We start from the raw sequence: 19,161 nt of genomic DNA, 5'->3' as shown, positions 1-19,161 counted from the left end.
TGGGAATGACTACATATCCTACAGTTCCAGAAGTAAAACTGCCCAAGTGTCTTAGCAGTGTTTAATTCTGGAAAAGGATCTGAACCCCATTGCTGTGTGGGAATATAAGGAGACAACTGGGTCTGGGTTGAAACAGGCCTAGTTTACTATCCTGGGAGCAATAATAAAAGTTGAAACATTCACTATAGTGCAGACAACTAAGGTGTTGCTGGAGGAGACAAGAAAAATGAACACTCACTGGCACTGATAGTGTTACCTAGTCAGGTAATGTAACGACTAGGCTCAGAGAGCACCAAGGACTCCACTGTTCAACCTTGAGCTAGAGATATTCTTTTCTTTTAAAAACAGTTCTTCCTTTGATACATTACCATCACAGAAAGAGAGGTTTCCACCAGAAGAGATTCTGGGAAGTCAATTCTCTACGTGTTCAGAACTAATTTCCATTTGTTCGCTGTACTTGATTCAATGTTATACCTGGTTCAAACCATTTTAAAAATTCAAAGGGAAGGTAGTTTTGTTTGAAATTTGCTCTTACAACAATTTTCCACAGCTGCTAGTTTTATTAAGTTTTATCAAGAACCAGCTACATACATCTAAACATTAGTAATTGCTATGATTTTTCTCCAAAAGCAATAAGAATAGATCCATGTACTTGACCAGATTATGTTATTTCATTATTTTCATCAAGATTCCTATATCTGGATGGGCAGTATCCTTCAGAATGGTCCATTCAAAATTGCTCTAAAAACCCAACAACAATAAATGTTTTTGAATAACAAAAGAGAAGTGGGGGTTCCATTAATGGCAAAGTTTTGGCTGACAGTTGTGTGTCCAGGCTTTGCAAACACTGACTCTTACTTATCTTCCATGCAGCCAAAATCATACATAGGCCTCTCATAATCTGAATTTTAAAATAAAAATGGTAGGGCATAAAAGCAGCAAAATTCTTTTGGTGCTGGGTGGCAATTTAGGGAGCTGAATTTTAATCAGATGAGTGGCACAGTCTGGTCACCTCTCGCGCTCTCTCTTTGTTGGATCATTTCCACCCTGAGCTCAGTACACAAACCATCTATTGAGCAACTTGCATTCAGTGGCAAGGATTATTCAAGACTAGATGCTTGTTTTGTTAAGTCTAAGGGAAAAGCGTAAGAAGATTCTCTTCTTTCCTTTTTTCTGTTTTCTAGGCTGTCTTGCACTTCCCTCGGAGAAAAAACGAGCCCCATAGTTAAAGAAATGTTAGCACAGGATCTTTCCAAAGGACACTGAATGTTGGAGGGGAGAATTTGAACAAAAGATGGGTGGTTTGCACTTTAATTCTTTATATATAGACATATATACATATACATATATGTATAAATATAAAAGATGGAGAAACTGTAGGTTTCCTAGAAAAGATGGAACATATCCAGATGACAGATGATGCAGGAAAATACAGTGATGTCTCAAGGCCCCAGTCAACCCAGGTACTTGAAATAGAAATTCCTATAAGTAGCTTTTCCCTCCCTGGTGGTAAAAAATTAACAAATTAACTAATCATTTGTTGTCCCTTTGTGACAAAATTTGCTGTCTGGCACAACCATCCCTCTGAGCCTAGAGACAAGCACAAGAATAGGATTGTTGCTGTGCTGAATACAAGTTGGGCTAAACTGCCTTCTTTTCTGCTTATTGCAGAGAGGCAGATAGGATGGTGGGTCACCTCTACAAAGAAGAAAAGGGGGCAGCTCATTTACGGTGTCACGAAAGGGCAGAGCAAAGGTTTCCTTCGTTATTCCTATATTTTTTAAATTCTTGTAGTCATTGTTTTTTTAGGCTTGCAGTTGATTTTAAAAGTTTCTCACCATCTTGCATACATCATTTTGTGTATGCTTCTGATATACCCAGGCTGTATGCATTTTTTCCTATATAAGCAAATTTCTCTGTCATGTGTTTTTCCATGTATTTCTTTCATGAATACAGGTAGTCCTCAACTTACAACAGTTCATTTAGTGACCATTCAAAATTGCAACAGCAATTTTTCACACGGCCATTGCAGCATCCCCATGATGATGTGATCAAAATTCAGATGCTTGGTAACTGGTTCAGATTTTTGACAGTTGCAGTGTCCTGGGATCATGTGATCAGCTTTTGTGATCTTCTGATAAGCAAAGTCAATGGGGAAGCCAGGTTCGCTTTACAGCCATGCTACTAACTTAATAACTACAATAATTCATTTAACAACTGTGGCAAGAAAAGTCATAAAGTGGGGCAAAACTCAGTTAAGAAATGTTTCACTTAGGCTCACCTGTGGATTACCTGTATATAGATTTTTGTGAGTCCTTCTTTAATATAAACACATATTTCAGAACTTTTGATTGCAAAATTAAGAAACATTCAATGAAAACATCACCATATATTAGTTTACATATTTCAAATCAGAGAAGCATGCATTAAAGTATGAATTGAGTTATCTTCCTCCACATTCTTCCCATGAAGACTTGCCAATTACCCACTTGGACTCACTACTATTTTCTACTATTCATGCAATAATTGTCATCAGGATTTGTTATTAGACTGAGAAACAAACCAATAGTAGTAGCAATCACCTAACCATTTGCTTTCTTTACTGAACTGAGACTTATTACTAGGATATTTCAATTTTCATGTCCCCAGGATAAAGATCTGGAGTGAGTTACCTTGTGAAGATAAAATCAGTGAAACTGTTTAAGCAGCTTTCCCTATTAAGGATGGATAAGCAGAACAATCTTTCTTTAGCCTCTGTGATATCTTTGCAAAAAAAATTGTTTGAACAAAAATTATTCATTTTTTTCTGATTTAGTTTCCAGATTGTCAGGGCATGTAGGGTAACTAGAACAACATTTTGCAGAATGAATTGGGGATTCTTCTAATGTTGCTGATATTGTGAGCTCTGATGATTTGGATTGAAGGCTGAAGTCATGTTCCATCTGGCTTCCTTGAGTGGCTAAGGAAGAATTGTAAAGCTTGCAAGTGGTAAGGCTTCTTTGAAGAAGGAAGTTGTATCCCCAGCTTTGAAGGATGTATTGATGCACCTTTGAAGAAGCCATCTCTCTGTCCATCTTCTTGTTTATCTTGGGGGGAAGGCACTGAAATTATAAAGGATCTTAGATGAAGCAAGTTATCTAGATTATTTTCAATCAGATTTCAGATCTTGGCATGGAACTGAAACTGCTTTGGTTGCTCTTGTGGATGGCTGCCATCTGCACCTGGATAGGCAGAATTCGTTCTTCTGGGTGGATTTCTTGGTAGTGTTCAATGTCATTGTCTGGGATTGCTTTCTGTCTGCCTTCAAACATTAAAAGTCTGGATCATAATTTTGTAGTAGTTCTGCATCCACATGGTGATGGTTGAAAGTTATTTCAACGATGTTACACCTATACTGACTTCCAGGAAGAAATGGCAGACTGAAGATGGCTCTACAAAAAGTGGAGTCAATAACTGCAATAGAATGAAGAGTTGGCAAGTAGATCATTGTTTCCAGACAAGGAGAGGACTTCAGATAGCCCACAAGTGCTTCAAGTGGACAGTAGAGGAAACTAGGAGGAACCAAAAATTATAATTAAAAGAGAAGAACATTGAAATTCAGCTTACTAATACAGAATAAAGCAAAATATTTCCTTGTTGGATATGTAAGCTGTTCAAAATAAAGCTGCCTTTTGCAATTGACTGATGGTAATTTTGTCAGTGCTGATGCCATTCATATTCCAGTTGTTCTGGGCTTGCTCCTAAGGCACCAATTACTATTGGTACTATCTTTGCTTTCTTTTGCCACAGTTGTTCTATTTCTATTTGCAGGTCTTTGTATTTTACCTTCTCCATTTCTTTCTCTTCTATCCTGCTGTCTCCAGGTACTGCCACGTCCACTATCCAGAGGTTTTTTGTCTTTCTTATTGACAATTGTTAAGTCTGGGGTGTTATGTGATAGGGGTATTTGTCAGTTTGAATTCTAAAATACCAGAGCACTTTAGTGTCTCCATTTTCTATGACATTCTCTATTTTATGGTCTCACTAGTTTTTGCTTGCAGGAAAATGGTATTTCTTGTAGATGTTCCAATGCACCATTGTTACTTGGTCATGCTGTGTTGTAGTCAGTCTGTGTGATCTTCTTGCAGCAGTTAACCACGTGATCCATTGTTTCTTCAGCTTCTTTTCAGAGACAGCACTTGCTATCTGTTGTTGCTTCTCAATTTTGGTTTTGCATGCATTTGTTCTAAGCCGCATGGTATTGTGCAGTCAAAATTAGCCCTCTGCCTCTTTTTTCAAATTTCCTCCTCTTAGCCATTGTCAGGTCTTGTCATTATCTATTTTCCCTTCTGTTTTTAATAAAATTATATATTTTTAAAAAGTTACATCTTTTTGGCAGATGCTGCACTGCTTGCCCACATGTTTTCAAGTACAATTCAAACTGCTGGTTTTGACCTATGTGGCTTGAATCCATGTTATCCATGGGAATGTCTTCTTCAAACAGGGCTCACCTGCTCTGTTTGATCTAACCATGGAACAATTCTTCAGATCTCTTTCCTTGAAATGTTAGAGAAGATGAGAATTCAAAATGATATTTCATTCTCCAATAGTCTGTCACTCAAGGTCTAGATGGCCCACTCATTTTTTATTATTTTATTTATTTATTTATTAAATTTATATGCTGCGCATCTCACTGTCAAGTGATTCTTTTAGAACTGAGAAGAGCAATCAAGATGTTGTTTCATTGAGTTTGGGGCTAGAAGTGCCTAGCATAATGCTATTTCATTAGATGATTTAAACTTATTATTTTATTATCTTTATATGACCTACCGTACCCAAACCTTTGGGAAATTGGATGAGCTCTAAATTAAGTAACATACATCAATTCATTTTTAACCACAAAATGAACTTCGTATTCTTTTATTTTTAATTTTTAAACATGATCAGTATTTTTTTTTTGTTTATTTACTTGATCTAATTGAAGATTGCTTTTTACTTATATTTGTTGTTTAACAGTACCAAATAGAAGCGTGTAGAGCTTGGATACAAAATGAGAAATGGTGCTTTGGAGCTTGGTGTGGACAAAATGGTATGTGAGAATGACCTTGGGAGATAGAAGGGAGAGCTGCAGACTAGGGAAAGATCAGATAAGAGGCAGCTGAGACCACAGAAGAAATGGGGATATGGCAAACATCACAGAAGGGACCCTCCCCCAGTTTCTTGGAGTAGGGGGGAGAGAGAGGTACTTTCAGACTTGCAAGATTCTGGTAATATAACCTTACCGTAAAGCTGAAGCTAGTACTCCTGGATGTGCTTTTTTTTGGACCTTACAAGGTTGACCGCCACATATTTCAACAGCTCTCTGAAGGAATTTTATATTTCCCTGAATTTTTACAGTAGCTCAGGGAAACATGTATTTGAGTCGAGGTGGTCTGATAGAGGAAGTGACAAGTTGCGACCATGTGCTGCCATCCTGTTGTCATATTCTTAACAACTCATCTCTTAGCTAAAATGCATACTTTCCTTATGCATTTAATGTCTGTCTTTCAATTAACTAAAAGTCGCAATATCCTGCAGGCTCTGATACATTCATCAAAATAAGGAAAAATATACCATTGTCAGGATGCAAGCTCCATACTTTTTATTCATGTGTGCACCATGTTGATACATGTACAAAAGAATCAGAGCTTGAATATTGGATGGCACAATGCTGCTTTCATCATTCCCTATTTGAACATCATTGCAGACTTCTGTTGAGAAATAGCAATTATTTAGGGACAATAAAGACAAATGGATAGCATTACTAGACAGTATGGCAAAGAAAGACATAGAAGCTTGCTCGGTTTCATATAAAGCTTTGCCTTCCAAACTGGCTGTATTTCTAGCAAGCAGACAAGTTAATAACAACCTGTTTGCATACATTAAAATCTCAAAATTTTGATAATTTGGATTGTGAGAAATAACTTGCTATGATTCAATGGACATAACTGGGATTTTCAAAATTATAAAGATCATATGTAAAGCAATTCATTCACATAATAAAGTTCTAAAGTTTATTTTGGATATGATCTGTTGTTTTTAGGGCACTTGGAGGTGTTTTTTATTTTGGGGGGGGGGTTATGTGTGTGCTTTTAAAAAACTTTTTAACAGTTCTATTATTGTTCCAAGCTACCCAGGGTTATGCTACATAGGTTGGGCAGGTGTATGAACCAAGTAAATAAATAAATAGGCATTATATTGAGATTGTATGGTTGGTTATCATAACAAAACTGGACAGGAGTTACATTATTGATATTATCCAGGATAATTAATACATTGCAGTGTTAAATGAAACAGTAGTGTGCTCTTTCACATGTTTACCTGGGAATAGATCTCAGTGGTCTCAGTGAGTTAACAAGAATGCATAGATTTGCTACATCCCATTCCATGTGCAATAGATAGGAGCAAACTGGACATGAACTCTACAAGATAAGGTCATAGATACTTAGGACTCTGGACAGCTCACTGTGAAACTAGTTATGGCTAGCATACTTAGAATCAAGAATTTACCTTTTTTCCCCCAAAGGAAGATAATCCTGAATTTAAGATGATCCCTCTTCCCCGAAGTATGAAGCCACACCCACAAATCCTATCCCTAGTCCAGTTTCCCCAATTTATCAGTCTATATTTCAAATCTATTTGAAATTAATCCTAGATACTTTCCATGTCACTGTGTGGGGGGGTGGATTTTCCCATGTTTTTCATATATATATAACATTGACAGAAGCCACAGGGAAAAGAGAAAAAATGAGCAGGGTTAGGATTTAAAAAAGAAAGAATGAATAACAACTGGTTGAAATTAATTCCCTGTAAAACAAGGTGCCATTATAGTTGCATAGTGTAACCATTCTCAAGCAAAGCATTTTTTATAACACATACAAGCATACAAGTTCAGATTTCCAAAAGGAAGGAAGGAAGGAAGGAAGGAAGGAAGGAAGGAAGGAAGGAAGGAAGGAAGGAAGGAAGGAAGGCACAATTTTGAGATTTTAATGAGAAGCCCTATAGAATTGACATTAAATATGACAGCTTGCCTTATGTAGCATACTGAGGCAGGAGAGGAAAAAGCACTAACTGCCATTGCTGCTGCTTCCCTGAGAGAAAGATACAGAAAGATATGCATGGAGTCTCATGAGGAAATAATATCTGCTTTTTAAAACAACCTACTCTATTCTGGAAATATATGACACCCTCCCATTACATAGATATGTGGGGGAATGGATAACAATCCTCATGTTCCTTTTGATATTCTCTAAGATTTGTATTCTCTCTTTTTCAGAGACTAATTCCCATAGTCCTTTTTAAGTATGGATGGTTGGGGAATCTGTCATTGGAACCAATGACTCCTGAAGGGTTGGGTTAGGGTCAGATCTTACAACATTTGGAAAACGTTCCAGCAGGGGCTCTGAGTACCATCAAGATGACCTTAAATCTAAGCTTATGAAATGAAGGGGGTGGGCATTTGAAAGGATACATGAAGACTGACAATGAACTCAGTTTTAGACTCAATGGCTACAGCAACCACTTTTATGTCCCCAAATGTGAGCCAGTGTCAGGAGGCAATCTGGAGGATGGCTGCAGCTGCTTCTTTGGAATTTTATTAGAGTGATAGGTGAGATCTGCCAGATGAATTACAGTTTATAGAGAGATTGCTTGGAATAGTGGAAACTGTAGCTTATTTTATTTATTTATTTATTTATTTTATTACATTTATATACCGCCCTTTCCTGGAGGACTCAGGGCGGTTTACAGGGTAATTAAAAACCAAAAATACAAAAGTTAAGACCAAGTTTAAAAAAGATTAAATTTATCCCTGTATAAATAAAACCCCAATTAAAATAAATTAATCCTCAGCCTGGGCCAGAGAGCTCGAAGAGCCAGGTCTTCAGGCCCCGGCAGAATGAACGGAGGTCGGGGGCAGTCCTCAGCTCCACTGGCAGCTGGTTCCAAAGGGCAGGCGCCCCCACTGAGAAGGCCCTATCCCTGGGTGTTACCCGCCGGCAATCTCTTACCGGTGGCACCCTGAGAAGACCCTCCCTGTGGGAGCGCACTGGATGAAGGGAACCTGATGCCGGCAGCAGGTGTTCCCTCAGATATCCCGGACCCAAGCCATTTAGGGCTTTATAGGTCATCACCAGCACCTTGAATTTCACCCGGATGGCAACCGGAAGCCAATGCAGCTCGCGGAGTAGAGGTGTTACGTGGGAGTATCAGGAGACCCCCATCACAACTCGCGCGGCCGCATTCTGCACCAGTTGAAGCCTCTGAGTGGTCCTCAAGGGCAGCCCCATGTAGAGAGCGTTGCAGTAGTCCAAACGGGAGGTCACGAGCGCATGAGTGACTGTGCGTAGGGCATCTCGGTCCAGATAGGGTCGCAACTGGTGCACCAGGCGAACCTGGGCAAAAGCCCCCCTGGTCACGGCTCCTATATGGTCTTCAAAATTGAGTCGTGAATCCAGGAGGATGCCCAAGTTGCGAGCCCTATCAACGGGGGGTAACACCTCACCCCCCATCGTTAGAGATGGAATAGTCTGGTTGACCCGAGATGCCGATATGCACAGCCACTCAGTCTTGGCGGGATTGAGACGAAGCCTGTTTCTCCCCATCCAGACCTGGACCGCCTCCAGGCACCGGGACATCACGGCGAGGGCATATTCTGGAGCTGTTGGCTATGGCAGAACTGGAGAATTTCCCAATCTTCTTAAATACAACCTTCATACTTTGCAGGTTGTTATGGGAGGGAAATACCTATTAATTTAAGAATTGTAAGGGTTCCTGATCTTAGAGCTCCACATGTACAGAACTAGAAGAAAACATGTTCTCCACATGTTTTCTTAGAATCTTCATCTGGGAGAAGCTTAGGAAGTTGTAGTAGATGTTTAGGGAGCTTTCTATTGAAGTAAGAGTTTTAAAAGGGATGTGTATGGGAAGTGGAAGAGGTGTACCGGCAAGAAGCTGATTTCTTCAGAAAGACAGGCTAAAGTGCAAAAGGGGCTTACCACAGGCTTGCAAGGGAAACCAAAAGCAGCATAAAAGGATGGTTGAGTTAGTAGCAAAAAAGAAGAAGGAAAGGCTGCTTCTAGGACCAGGTGGTAAGACAATAACAGATGATGAGGAGAGGGCAGGGCTTCTCAATTCCTACTTTATTTAATTTTCTCCCTAAAAGAAACTGTTCAAACAAATCTAAGCAGAACAATAAATAAAAGCAAATAATGACAAGCCAAGATACGTAGAGGTGGTTAGGGAAAGAGTTAGGTTAGGACTTGTTAGGTTTCTTGTAAGTCCTCTGAAAACTAAATATGAAAGTTTTGCATTTTCATCAGCTATAAGTTTTTTTTAAATCTGATTCTTTTTACAGTGCAGGTTTTGTCGGGTGCAGGGATGTTGCTTGACTATTTGTCTATATATGAACAGCTGTTGACTGAAGCCTAAAACTATTTACAATACATTTTGAGAAAGATGGATAAATAAAGCATGTGCTCTACAAGCATAAAGACACATGTTTTCTTTTTTTTTTCTTTGTACCCCTTACCACCCCATTAAAGCCTGATTGAATTGTTGGATTGGAAAATGAAATTTCCGCTGCCCAACCTTTTAGCCCATGCAGAGTATAGACCAGTGTTTTTCAACCTTGGGAAATCTAAAATGTGTGTGAATTTCAACATAGCTGGCTGGAGAATTCTGGGAGTTGAAGTCCACACATCTTAAAGTTCCCAAGATTGAAAAACACTGGCATAGATCCTTCTCTTAGCTGGAAGATTTTATCCTATTGTGAGGTAAACAATGGATATTTTCTCTCTCTCTTTCTCTCTCTCTCTCTCTTTAAAAAAAGGATGTTTTCTCTCTCATTTGCATCTTTTCACGATTCAGATAGCAAACCTTCAAAGGGGGAGGACTAATTTTCCTCTATTTGTGTAGTCTCCTCAGTGATTTAGAACTCTGCATGCAACAGAGCAGCCTTTTTCAACCTGCCCTTCATAATTATTAGACTGCAACTTATAGTAGTTTTCTTTTTCTGTTTTTAAATATACAGGACTTGTCTTTTCCTAGTCCAATCTAATTCTCTAAACCAGTGGTCTTCAGTTTGGAGGGTGACAGGTTGAAGAAGGTTCGCTTAGAACATTAGACTAGGACAGATACTGGATTGACTATAAGATTGATGGCCACCCTCCTAAGTAGGATGGGTCATAAAACAACCATTGCAGAGATTTCAGAAATGCCTTTTATTGTAATAAAGCAGAAAAACAGGAGCTTGGGTGTTCAGGTTTCTGTCTGTCTGTTCTAAACAAAATAAACTCAGGGCTATTCTGAGTTTCTTTTTTACCCTTTCCTCTTTCTCAGGGCTGAGTTACCTTTTTAAAAATTCTTCTCAGGGTGGCAAAGTGGCTGATCAGTTAAGATGTTGGGCTTGTCGGCTGGAAAGCCAGCAGCCTAGATTCAAGGCCCGAGTGCCACCTCATGGGGTGAGCTTCCGTCCTTGCCCCAGCTCCTGCCAACCTAGCAGTTTGAAAGCATGCAAATGTGAGTAGATAAATAGGTACCACTTTGGTGGGAAGGTAATAATGCTCTGTGATGTCATGCTGGCCACATGACTGCGGAAATGTCTTTGGACAGTGGTAGCTCAGTGGCCTTGAAATGGAGATGAGCACCGCCCGCTGTAGTCGGCAATGACTAATGGAGTAAAATCTGCAGGGATTACTTTACCTTTTACTTAATAGCTTCCTCATTCCTTTCCTATGCCCAAGATAAGCTCAGTGTTGCTTAAAGTATTGGATTAGGAATGGGGAGAGCCAAGTTCTTGTTTATCTCAGCAGGGGAAGCTGTCTTTGTGACTTTGGGCCAATCACTCACAGCTAATCCGACCCCATATAGTTGCTTTGTGGGACAAAAAGAGAGGAAGAAGCATTATGCATTATTTCTAATGCTCCTAGATAAAAGTCAGGGTAGAAATCTGACATATTTGAAATGGCAGCAGGAAAACCATTCACTCCCTTGAGCTTGTTAGCGGAATGGTAGCATGCAAGAATAATAAGTAAATGGTATCAAACAACATCTGCAGAGTTAAAAATTGCTCAAAGAAGTTCTGATTTCAGAAGTTTGGTTTCCAGCGTGTAAAGATATGCAAATGAATGGATGTTATACAAGAGATGTTATCATGTGATCAAAAGAACACTTGAAAAATTTTGTGCCTTAAGCTTTGAATTAAATGCTGTTTACATGGTACTCCATTCTTCTATCAAATTATAGACAGAAGTACAAATATGTTACTGAATAACTATGGAATTTGTATATGAATGCCAAATCTTATAGCTAGTCCTAACATTTGGACAACTCAGTAGCAACTAGATTAGAACAGAACAGAACAGAATAGAATAACGGAGTTGGAAGGGACCTTATAGATCTTCCAGTCCAACCCCCTGCCATTTCAAACAAATGGTTGTCCAATCTCTTCTTAAAAACTTTTACTGTTGGAGCATTCACAACTTCTGGAGGCAAGTTGTTTCATTGATTAATTTTTCTGTCATGAAATTTCTTCTTAGTTCTAGGTTGCTTCTCTCCTTGATTAGTTTCCATCCCTTGCTTCTTCTCCTGCCCTCAGGTACTTTGGAGAATAGCTTGATTCCTTCTTTATGAAAACCCCTAAGATATTGGAACACTGCTATCATGTCACCCCTAGTCCTTCTCTTCATTAAACTAGACATAACCAATTCCAGCAACCATTCTTTATATGTTTTAGCCTCCAGTCCCCTAATCATCTTTGTTGCTCTTCTCTGTACTCTTTCTAGAGTCTCAACATCTTTTTTACATCATGGTGACCAAAACTGGATGCAGTATTCCAAGTGTGGCCTTACCAAGGCTTTGTAAAGTGGTATTAACACTTCACGTGTTGGCTTTTTTGGCAGCTGCAGCACACTGCTGGCTCATAATAACGGCCTTAGATAGCTGGTAATGAGGATTAGTAAAGAGTTACATATTGTTATGTGTTTTTATTTTTTACTGTAAAGGCTAGAAGAAAAGAACTTATGCTTTTTCTTTTTTTGCCTCAATTGAATACAAGAACTTTGTCTTGGAGAGTGGGAAACAGCGTTACAAAGCCAAATGGGATGGCTTTGGGATGGCTCTGCTATCATACTTTAGAAAACTAGATACCCGGTAAATATGATACAGAGGCAGTCGAGTTGTATTTTACATTGATCTTAGAATTCCTTGGCTCCTAGTATCTTTTAGTGTAAGGCACATATCTTCTATTTTTTTCCAGAATGGAAAAATATTTGATATGGTTTTATCTGACATCTTTACATGAACATCACATGTTTGTGATGTTCTTAGTCTTATTCCTAATTTGTACTAAAAGAAGCTGTGGCTCAGAAGAAAAAAATGAGCTTAAGTAGAGTGCAATCTGAATCCATTTTTTCTCTGAATTTTTACACAGAAATGCAAAATACAGATTAATTACTTTAAAAAAAATTGTTTTGCAGAGAGTTGGATTGAAAGATGCCTCAGTGAAAGTGAAAACAAACGTTATTCCAGCCACACATCTCTGGCAAATGTTTCTAATGATGAAAGTAAGTATGCTTTATTTTCTATAGAAATATATAGATTCCTATTTGTTACAAAAGATTTGAAGTTTATAGTTTCTATATAGATCTGGAAAGCCACATCTTCAAGCAGGGGAAAAATTAAGCGTTAAATGACAAATGTATCAGCCAGAAAAACAGCATTTTGTATTTATATTGGACAGCTGAGTACATATGGGCAGAGGGACATACAGTAAAGATAAGCCAGTAAGATACTAGCTTTGTAGATGAAGCCTAAATCTCCCTTCTGGGACCAAAACAATGCCCATTGGAATACTTGAATGAAAGTTCTTCACTGGCAACCCAAAGGAAATTAATTGACAAGGAATTGTTCATCTTCCTGTGAAGGATTGCTATGAAGATAATTCCCTGCTGAGTGTTCTTATCATATATAACTCAACAGCTGATTCTCAATTCACCACCTTCCACAACCATTCCAATGCTGGCTCCAGTTCAGATTTTAAATGATTTCATTGTTTTCTTGAAACTCTTTGCTAATGAAAAAACATAAAGGCTGGCTGCTTAAGAGGAGATTTTAATTTAATTTAATTTAATTTATTGAGATTTTTATACCGCCCTTCTCCCAAAGGGACTCAGGGCGGTTCACAGGGCATAAATATAAATAACAATACAAACATTAAAAGACAATTAAATCAATGCCCAAGTTAAAACAAGAATAATAAAACAAGCCTATAAAAAACCCATGTACCCCCATCAGGCCAGACCCGCTAGTTCAAATAAATGGGTCTTCAACCCGCGACGGAAGGATCGGAGGTCTGATGCCATCCGGAGCTCAACCGGCAGTTGGTTCCATAACGCCGGAGCACCCACAGAGAAGGCCCTCCCCCTGGGGGCCACCAGTCGACATTCCTTGACAGGAGGCACCCTGAGGAGGCCCTCTCTGTGGGCGCGCACAGGGCGGAGGGGAGTCGACGCCGGCAGCAGGTGGTCCTCGAGGTATCGCGGACCCATGCCATGTAGGGACTTAAAGATCATAACCAAAACCTTGAACCTTACCCGGAAGACAACTGGTAACCAATGCAGCTCACGGAGCAAAGGTGTAACATGGGAGTACCGGGAAACTCCCAAGAGAACTCTCGCGGCCGCATTCTGTACCAGTTGGAGCCTCCGAGTAGTCTTCAAGGGAAGTCCCATGTAGAGAGCATTGCAGTAGTCTAGGCGAGAGGTCACGAGCGCATGAGTGACCGTACATAAGCCCTCCCGGTCCAGATAGGGCCGCAACTGGCGCACCAGGCGAACCTGGGCAAAAGCCCCCCTAGTCACGGCCACTATGTGATCCTCCAAAGTGAGTCGTGAATCTAGGAGGACTCCCAAGTTGCGAGCCCTATCCACAGGGGGTAAAAGCTCACCCCCCATAGAAAGAGGTGGAACATCCCAGGTGTCCCGGGAAGCCGGAATGTACAGCCACTCAGTCTTGTCAGGGTTGAGTTGAAGTCTGTTCCTCCCCATCCAGACCCGAACCGCCTCCAGGCAACGGGACATCACAGCGAGGGCATCACTGGGGTGGTTTGGGGTCGAAATAAAAAGTTGGGTATCATCAGCATATTGATGATACCCAACTCCAAAACCACGAATGATCTCACCCAGCGGTTTCATATAGATGTTGAACAGGAGAGGCGAGAGGACCGACCCCTGAGGAACTCCACAAGCGAGAGTCCTAGGGGTCGACCTCTGCCCCCCTGCCAACACCGACTGCGAGCGTCCCAGGAGATAGGAGGAGAACCACTGAAAAACCGTGCCTCCCACTCCCAATCCCCTGAGACGCTGCAGCAGGATACCATGGTCGATGGTATCGAAAGCCGCCGAGAGGTCTAATAGGACTAGGACAGAGGAATATCCCCTATCCCGAGCCCTCCAGAGATCATTCACCAGAGCGACCAATGCCGTCTCCGTGCTGTGCCCGGGCCTGAAACCCGATTGGTAAGGGTCCAGATAATCCGCTTCATCCAGGACCAGAGGAAGCTGATGCGCCACCACACTCTCAACAACCTTCGCAAGAAAGCGAAGGTTGGAGACTGGACGAAAGTTGTTCAATACAGCTGGGTCCAAGGCAGGCTTCTTGAGGAGAGGTCTCACCACCACCTCCTTCAAGATGGTGGGGAAATAACCCTCGCTCAAAGAAGCAGATATAACCGCCTGGAGCCAGCCTCGTGTCCTCTCCCTAGCTGCATAAACCAGCCAAGAAGGGCACGGGTCCAATAAACATGTGGTGGAACTCAGCTTCCCCATAATCCTGTCCACTTCATCAGGGGTCACAGAATCAAACTCCTCCCAGATAACATTGACAAGACCGCCCGCGTCCTGATCGCCAGACTCTGCCCAGCTGGAGTCCAAACCGGTCCGAATCCGAGCGATTTTGTCCGACAGATGTTGACTAAACTCCTCGGCACGACCCTGCAAGGGATCCTCCCTCACCTCCTGATTAAGAAGGGAGCGAGTCACCCTAAACAAGGCGGCCGGGCGATTATCTGCGGACGCGATGAGGGTGGAGAAGTAATTACACCTCGCCTCCCTCATCGCAGCGAGATAAGACCTAATGTAGGCCCCTGTGGGGTCTCCTTCCATATGGAATACCCTGACAGGAGTGGTCTCAAACAACCTGGCCAGGGTAGGTAAGTTAGAAGCCTGTGAGGGAGTGTGATGGAAGAGGCAGGGTGACATTTTAGAGCTCTACCAGAATACCATGCCTCTATATCCCTTTTGCATGGAGAACAAGGACAGTCTGATAGTTATGACTCTGCTAACAACTTTGTTTTGAAGACTGCAAAACATATTGATCTACTTGTGCATGCAGTGGGTATGATTATGGCAAAGGTGAACATTTCCTTAAGAAGAATAATGCTTCAGGAATGAATGAGGAATGATTGGTTTATATTGTCACTTGCCTTTCAGAGGTATCATTGGAATGGGAAGGAGAGTATTAGAGCAATATGGCTAAAGAAAGAGTGCTCATATATGGCAGACATAGGAGATAAGCATGCTCTTCTGTCTTTCCTTATTTACCTGTGTAGGGTGGGGCCCGTGCTGGTACTCTTTACTATTGGAATGGAATAGAGCCTATTCCTCAAAAGTATAGAAGTAGGGCTGGTTAGATGCTTAAACTCCATCACAGGCTCAGATAACAATCTTTATGGGGGAAAAAACCTTTAAAGAGCCCTTTTCCTTCTTTCCTACAGTTAAATGGCTAATATGGTCTAAAGGACTGTAGAATGAGTTCAGAGAGCAATAACCCTTTGTTTCATGTATTCTGGCATCTGAGTTTTGGCATCCTTGATTTGGGACTGTAGTCGACCCACAACTTACACCTGACTCCTCAAAGCAATTTTTATCTAGGACGTTCTGCTCAAGATTCTATGCATCTTCAGGTGGCATCTGGGATTCTTTCTGTACAATGGGTTTCCATCAAAGAGGTCCATCAGCCTATATAATTCCAGCTCGGGATTACACCTTGAGATATTAATGAACATTTTCCCGTTCTGAAAAAAACTATTGAATTATAGTGCAAGACTGTAATAATTATCTCACTGTATAATTTATTTTCTTAGTTATTTTGCTACTACATTAAGTATGACATTTTACTGGGCAGAATATAAATGTTAAAAAACCTTAACCAGGTTGACTAGGATTTTAAAATATGAAGTTGTAGTAATAACACAACAAAGTCCTATTTTAGCTTCTTCAGTATAATGATATGAATTTCCCAAGCAGCAATATGCAATGAAGAACAAGTTTGCTTTCATTTGGGGATTTGTTCAGTGTCAATACTGTGCATGTTTACTGAGAACCAAATCCAACTGAGTTCATCTAGTCAGATGCCCTCCGCCAAGCTGTATATGTAGAACTGTAGCCTTATAGATGTGGAATTTAGGCTAAACTACAGGACAAAATGTAACTAACCAGGACAGAATTTCTCAAGAGCTAGTCATTTCATTATTCACTACTGAATAGGTATACTCATAAAAATTATATTTTAGGTGATTTGAAAGTGATAAGTTTTGTTGCATTTCCTTTATAGTGACTCATTTATATAAAAGACAGTAAGTATGGCTTGTATACATTATTTTTCCCATGCAGAAAAGCTATGCTGGGGCTTAAAAATGTAGGCATTGAAATATAATAATACTAGTAGTATAGTAACTTGAATTTCTTTTTTTTAAAAGGTATGTTTTATTAACTTTTTAACATAATCACTTTAATATATGGTAAACAATGTGTTGTCTGTGTTTTCAGTTCTTGTTTACATTTGTTTTCCCCACAATGTTCAAAACATTCTTACTGGTTAAGATTTTCTCAAAGTTAATTACATTTAAATATTGAAGTCTATTTTTTCTCATGTAAGGCAACCCAATACTTTTACCTTTCTTAAGGAATAAATAAGACTACAAAAAGAAAAAAGAATAAGAATAATAAAAAAATATAGTATGCTACTTAAAATCCCTATTTCCTATGAGCTAATACATATTTATTTCCATTTTTTTGTTCTTTTTTACCATAATTTAAAAATATATTTAATCTTTAAATATTCCATTTAATTAATCTAGTCCTCTAGTCTTTTAATTCTTATTCAAAACATTTTTTAATCCATTGCAATTTTCTTAAAGTCAATCACCTTTAAATATCTAAAACATTTCCTTTATATAAGCCATTCCAACTCTTTTATATTACTCATATCAAGAAATAAAATAAAAAGAAAGAAGAAAAAGAAAGTACTATGTTACCTGAGGGGCTCGAACAGATGTTTCTTTTTAAAATATTCTCTGTGATAGGCCCCATCGTCTATTTTCTTAATTTTCACTTTAGCCTTTTTCTTTAGCCTTTTTCTTTTGTTTCTTAATCAATATATTCTGCTGAAACAAAGAATCTTTCCATATTCTTGTGGGTGTTACTGTAGATATAAAAGGTAAGTCAAGTACAATATCTTGGTGAGAGGTATTTGCCCATTCATTTTTGTTGAAAATCTTTTTCTTTCTTTTTGTCTCTGCTTCTCTTATCATTTTTTGTCTCTCAAGTTCTAGTGTTTTTCCTGGCATCTCTGCAATCCATTTTGTCCAATCTTTTTTCTTATCCTCAAATTTGTTTTGTGGTGTTAAAGTATAAGTTGTCTTTTCCAAATCGAGTATTTCTTGTAAATTTTTTCCATTTGGGTTAAAGCATACTTCTTTGTTTTGTTAGGTTCCATCTTTAAGTCTCTATCCTCAAATTTGTATTCAGTTGTCTGTTTTATCTGTTCCTTCTTTGTTGTTGTTTCCTGGGATTTTTTTGTTGTAAAGTTAAATTGGAGATGAATTTGGTTGATATTTTCAAAGTTATTTTGAATTTCTTTGTGGTTTGAAATTATTGTTATTTGAATTAGTTGTAACATATATGTTGTAACATATATGTAACATATATCTCCTCTTGAAAAGTATTTATTCTTTCTTTATAGGTTCTTTCTATAAATCTCTGATTTTCCATGATGACCAAGAATCCAAATTTTCTTTTCTCTGCAAATAGCTTTGGGGTCAGAGTTAAATAGATACTTGTAATCGAGAAAGTTCAAACAAGGTTTTTTTTGTTCCCTGAAGTTTGTAAGTCTTACTTTGTCTGTAGCCCAGATTGTTTTTTTTGTCACAGCTGTTCTCTATTGTTAGAGCTTTGAAGATCACAAGTAGAGATTAGTTTTTTCAGATTTTGCCAAGTCCTGCATGAAAGCCATAGCTGTCATAGTCTTCATCCACCACTAGATGTCAGGGCTGGTTTATTTTTAAAATTTTCAAAATGAACAAATTGCTTTTTAAATGAGAATCTTAACCATTCAGTAATTTCAAACTTATCCAAATTTAGGTTTTATAATCATTTCATTTCATTTCAATACATTTTGGTCCTCCATAAAAGGTTTAATTCACCACTTCCATTAGTAAAAGGGTGGGGCAAAAATCCTCCTTCTTCACTTCTGGAGGTTTTTTGCTTCTTGGGATTTTTTTTTCTTCAGGAAAGTTGATGAATAGGATAGAGAAAATCGATGTTGTTACCCAGATTCAAATGCACTGTTTACAATGAGCTTAAAATAGTGCCTTTGACTTCAGTTACTTGCAGCTTGGGCTAGACTCTGAAGTTAGGCTAGCTTTTTTCCTTTTGGTTTCTGGAAGGCTTCTCCCACAGAATATGATAATAGCCAAAAGCTTAAATGAATTTATAATTAGACAGATTCAGCTGTCAAGCTTATTTTCTCATGATTTGTTTGGTTGTTTCAGTGATTTATCTGGCACACTGATCATAAATAGCCAATAGACTCAGTTTACTGGCTAACCTAGGTGACATCAAAACTACCAAGGAGTTAGTTTTCAGTTTTGCACAGTAGCGCAAGTAGCCAAGGGATCACGGGGTTCCACACCCTATGACCGATTCTTTTCTGTTTGGGGACCCTATATGGGCCTAAAGTCACCCCAGAGAGGTGACAAACAAGGAAGGAAGCCCTGCCGACCATGGAGAGATGGAGGTCGATCTGGGCATTCAGGGAAAGCCCTCCAGAAACCAGTAGAAGAAAGGCTAGCTTCACTCCAGAGTC

General features: G+C 39.3%; 1 protein-coding gene across 1 annotated transcript in view; it reads left to right on the top strand.

The window, feature by feature from the left end:
• The window catches only part of RFX4 (regulatory factor X4), a gene marked incomplete at both ends in the record, with an annotated part of 88,502 nt that overhangs the window by 18,566 nt on the left and 50,775 nt on the right, over positions 1–19,161 (top strand). The window contains one exon of the mRNA XM_081332043.1: positions 12,495–12,581. Within this exon, the coding sequence (XP_081188169.1) occupies positions 12,495–12,581 (87 nt within the window). The remainder of the gene's footprint in view (positions 1–12,494; positions 12,582–19,161) is intronic.

The sequence above is a fragment of the Vipera berus genome (assembly GCF_964194415.1).
Source record: "Vipera berus genome assembly, chromosome: 6".
Lineage (NCBI taxonomy): Eukaryota > Metazoa > Chordata > Lepidosauria > Squamata > Viperidae > Vipera > Vipera berus.
The sequence above is the reverse complement of the archived record's forward strand: the minus strand, read 5'-3'. Positions and strand labels throughout refer to the sequence as shown.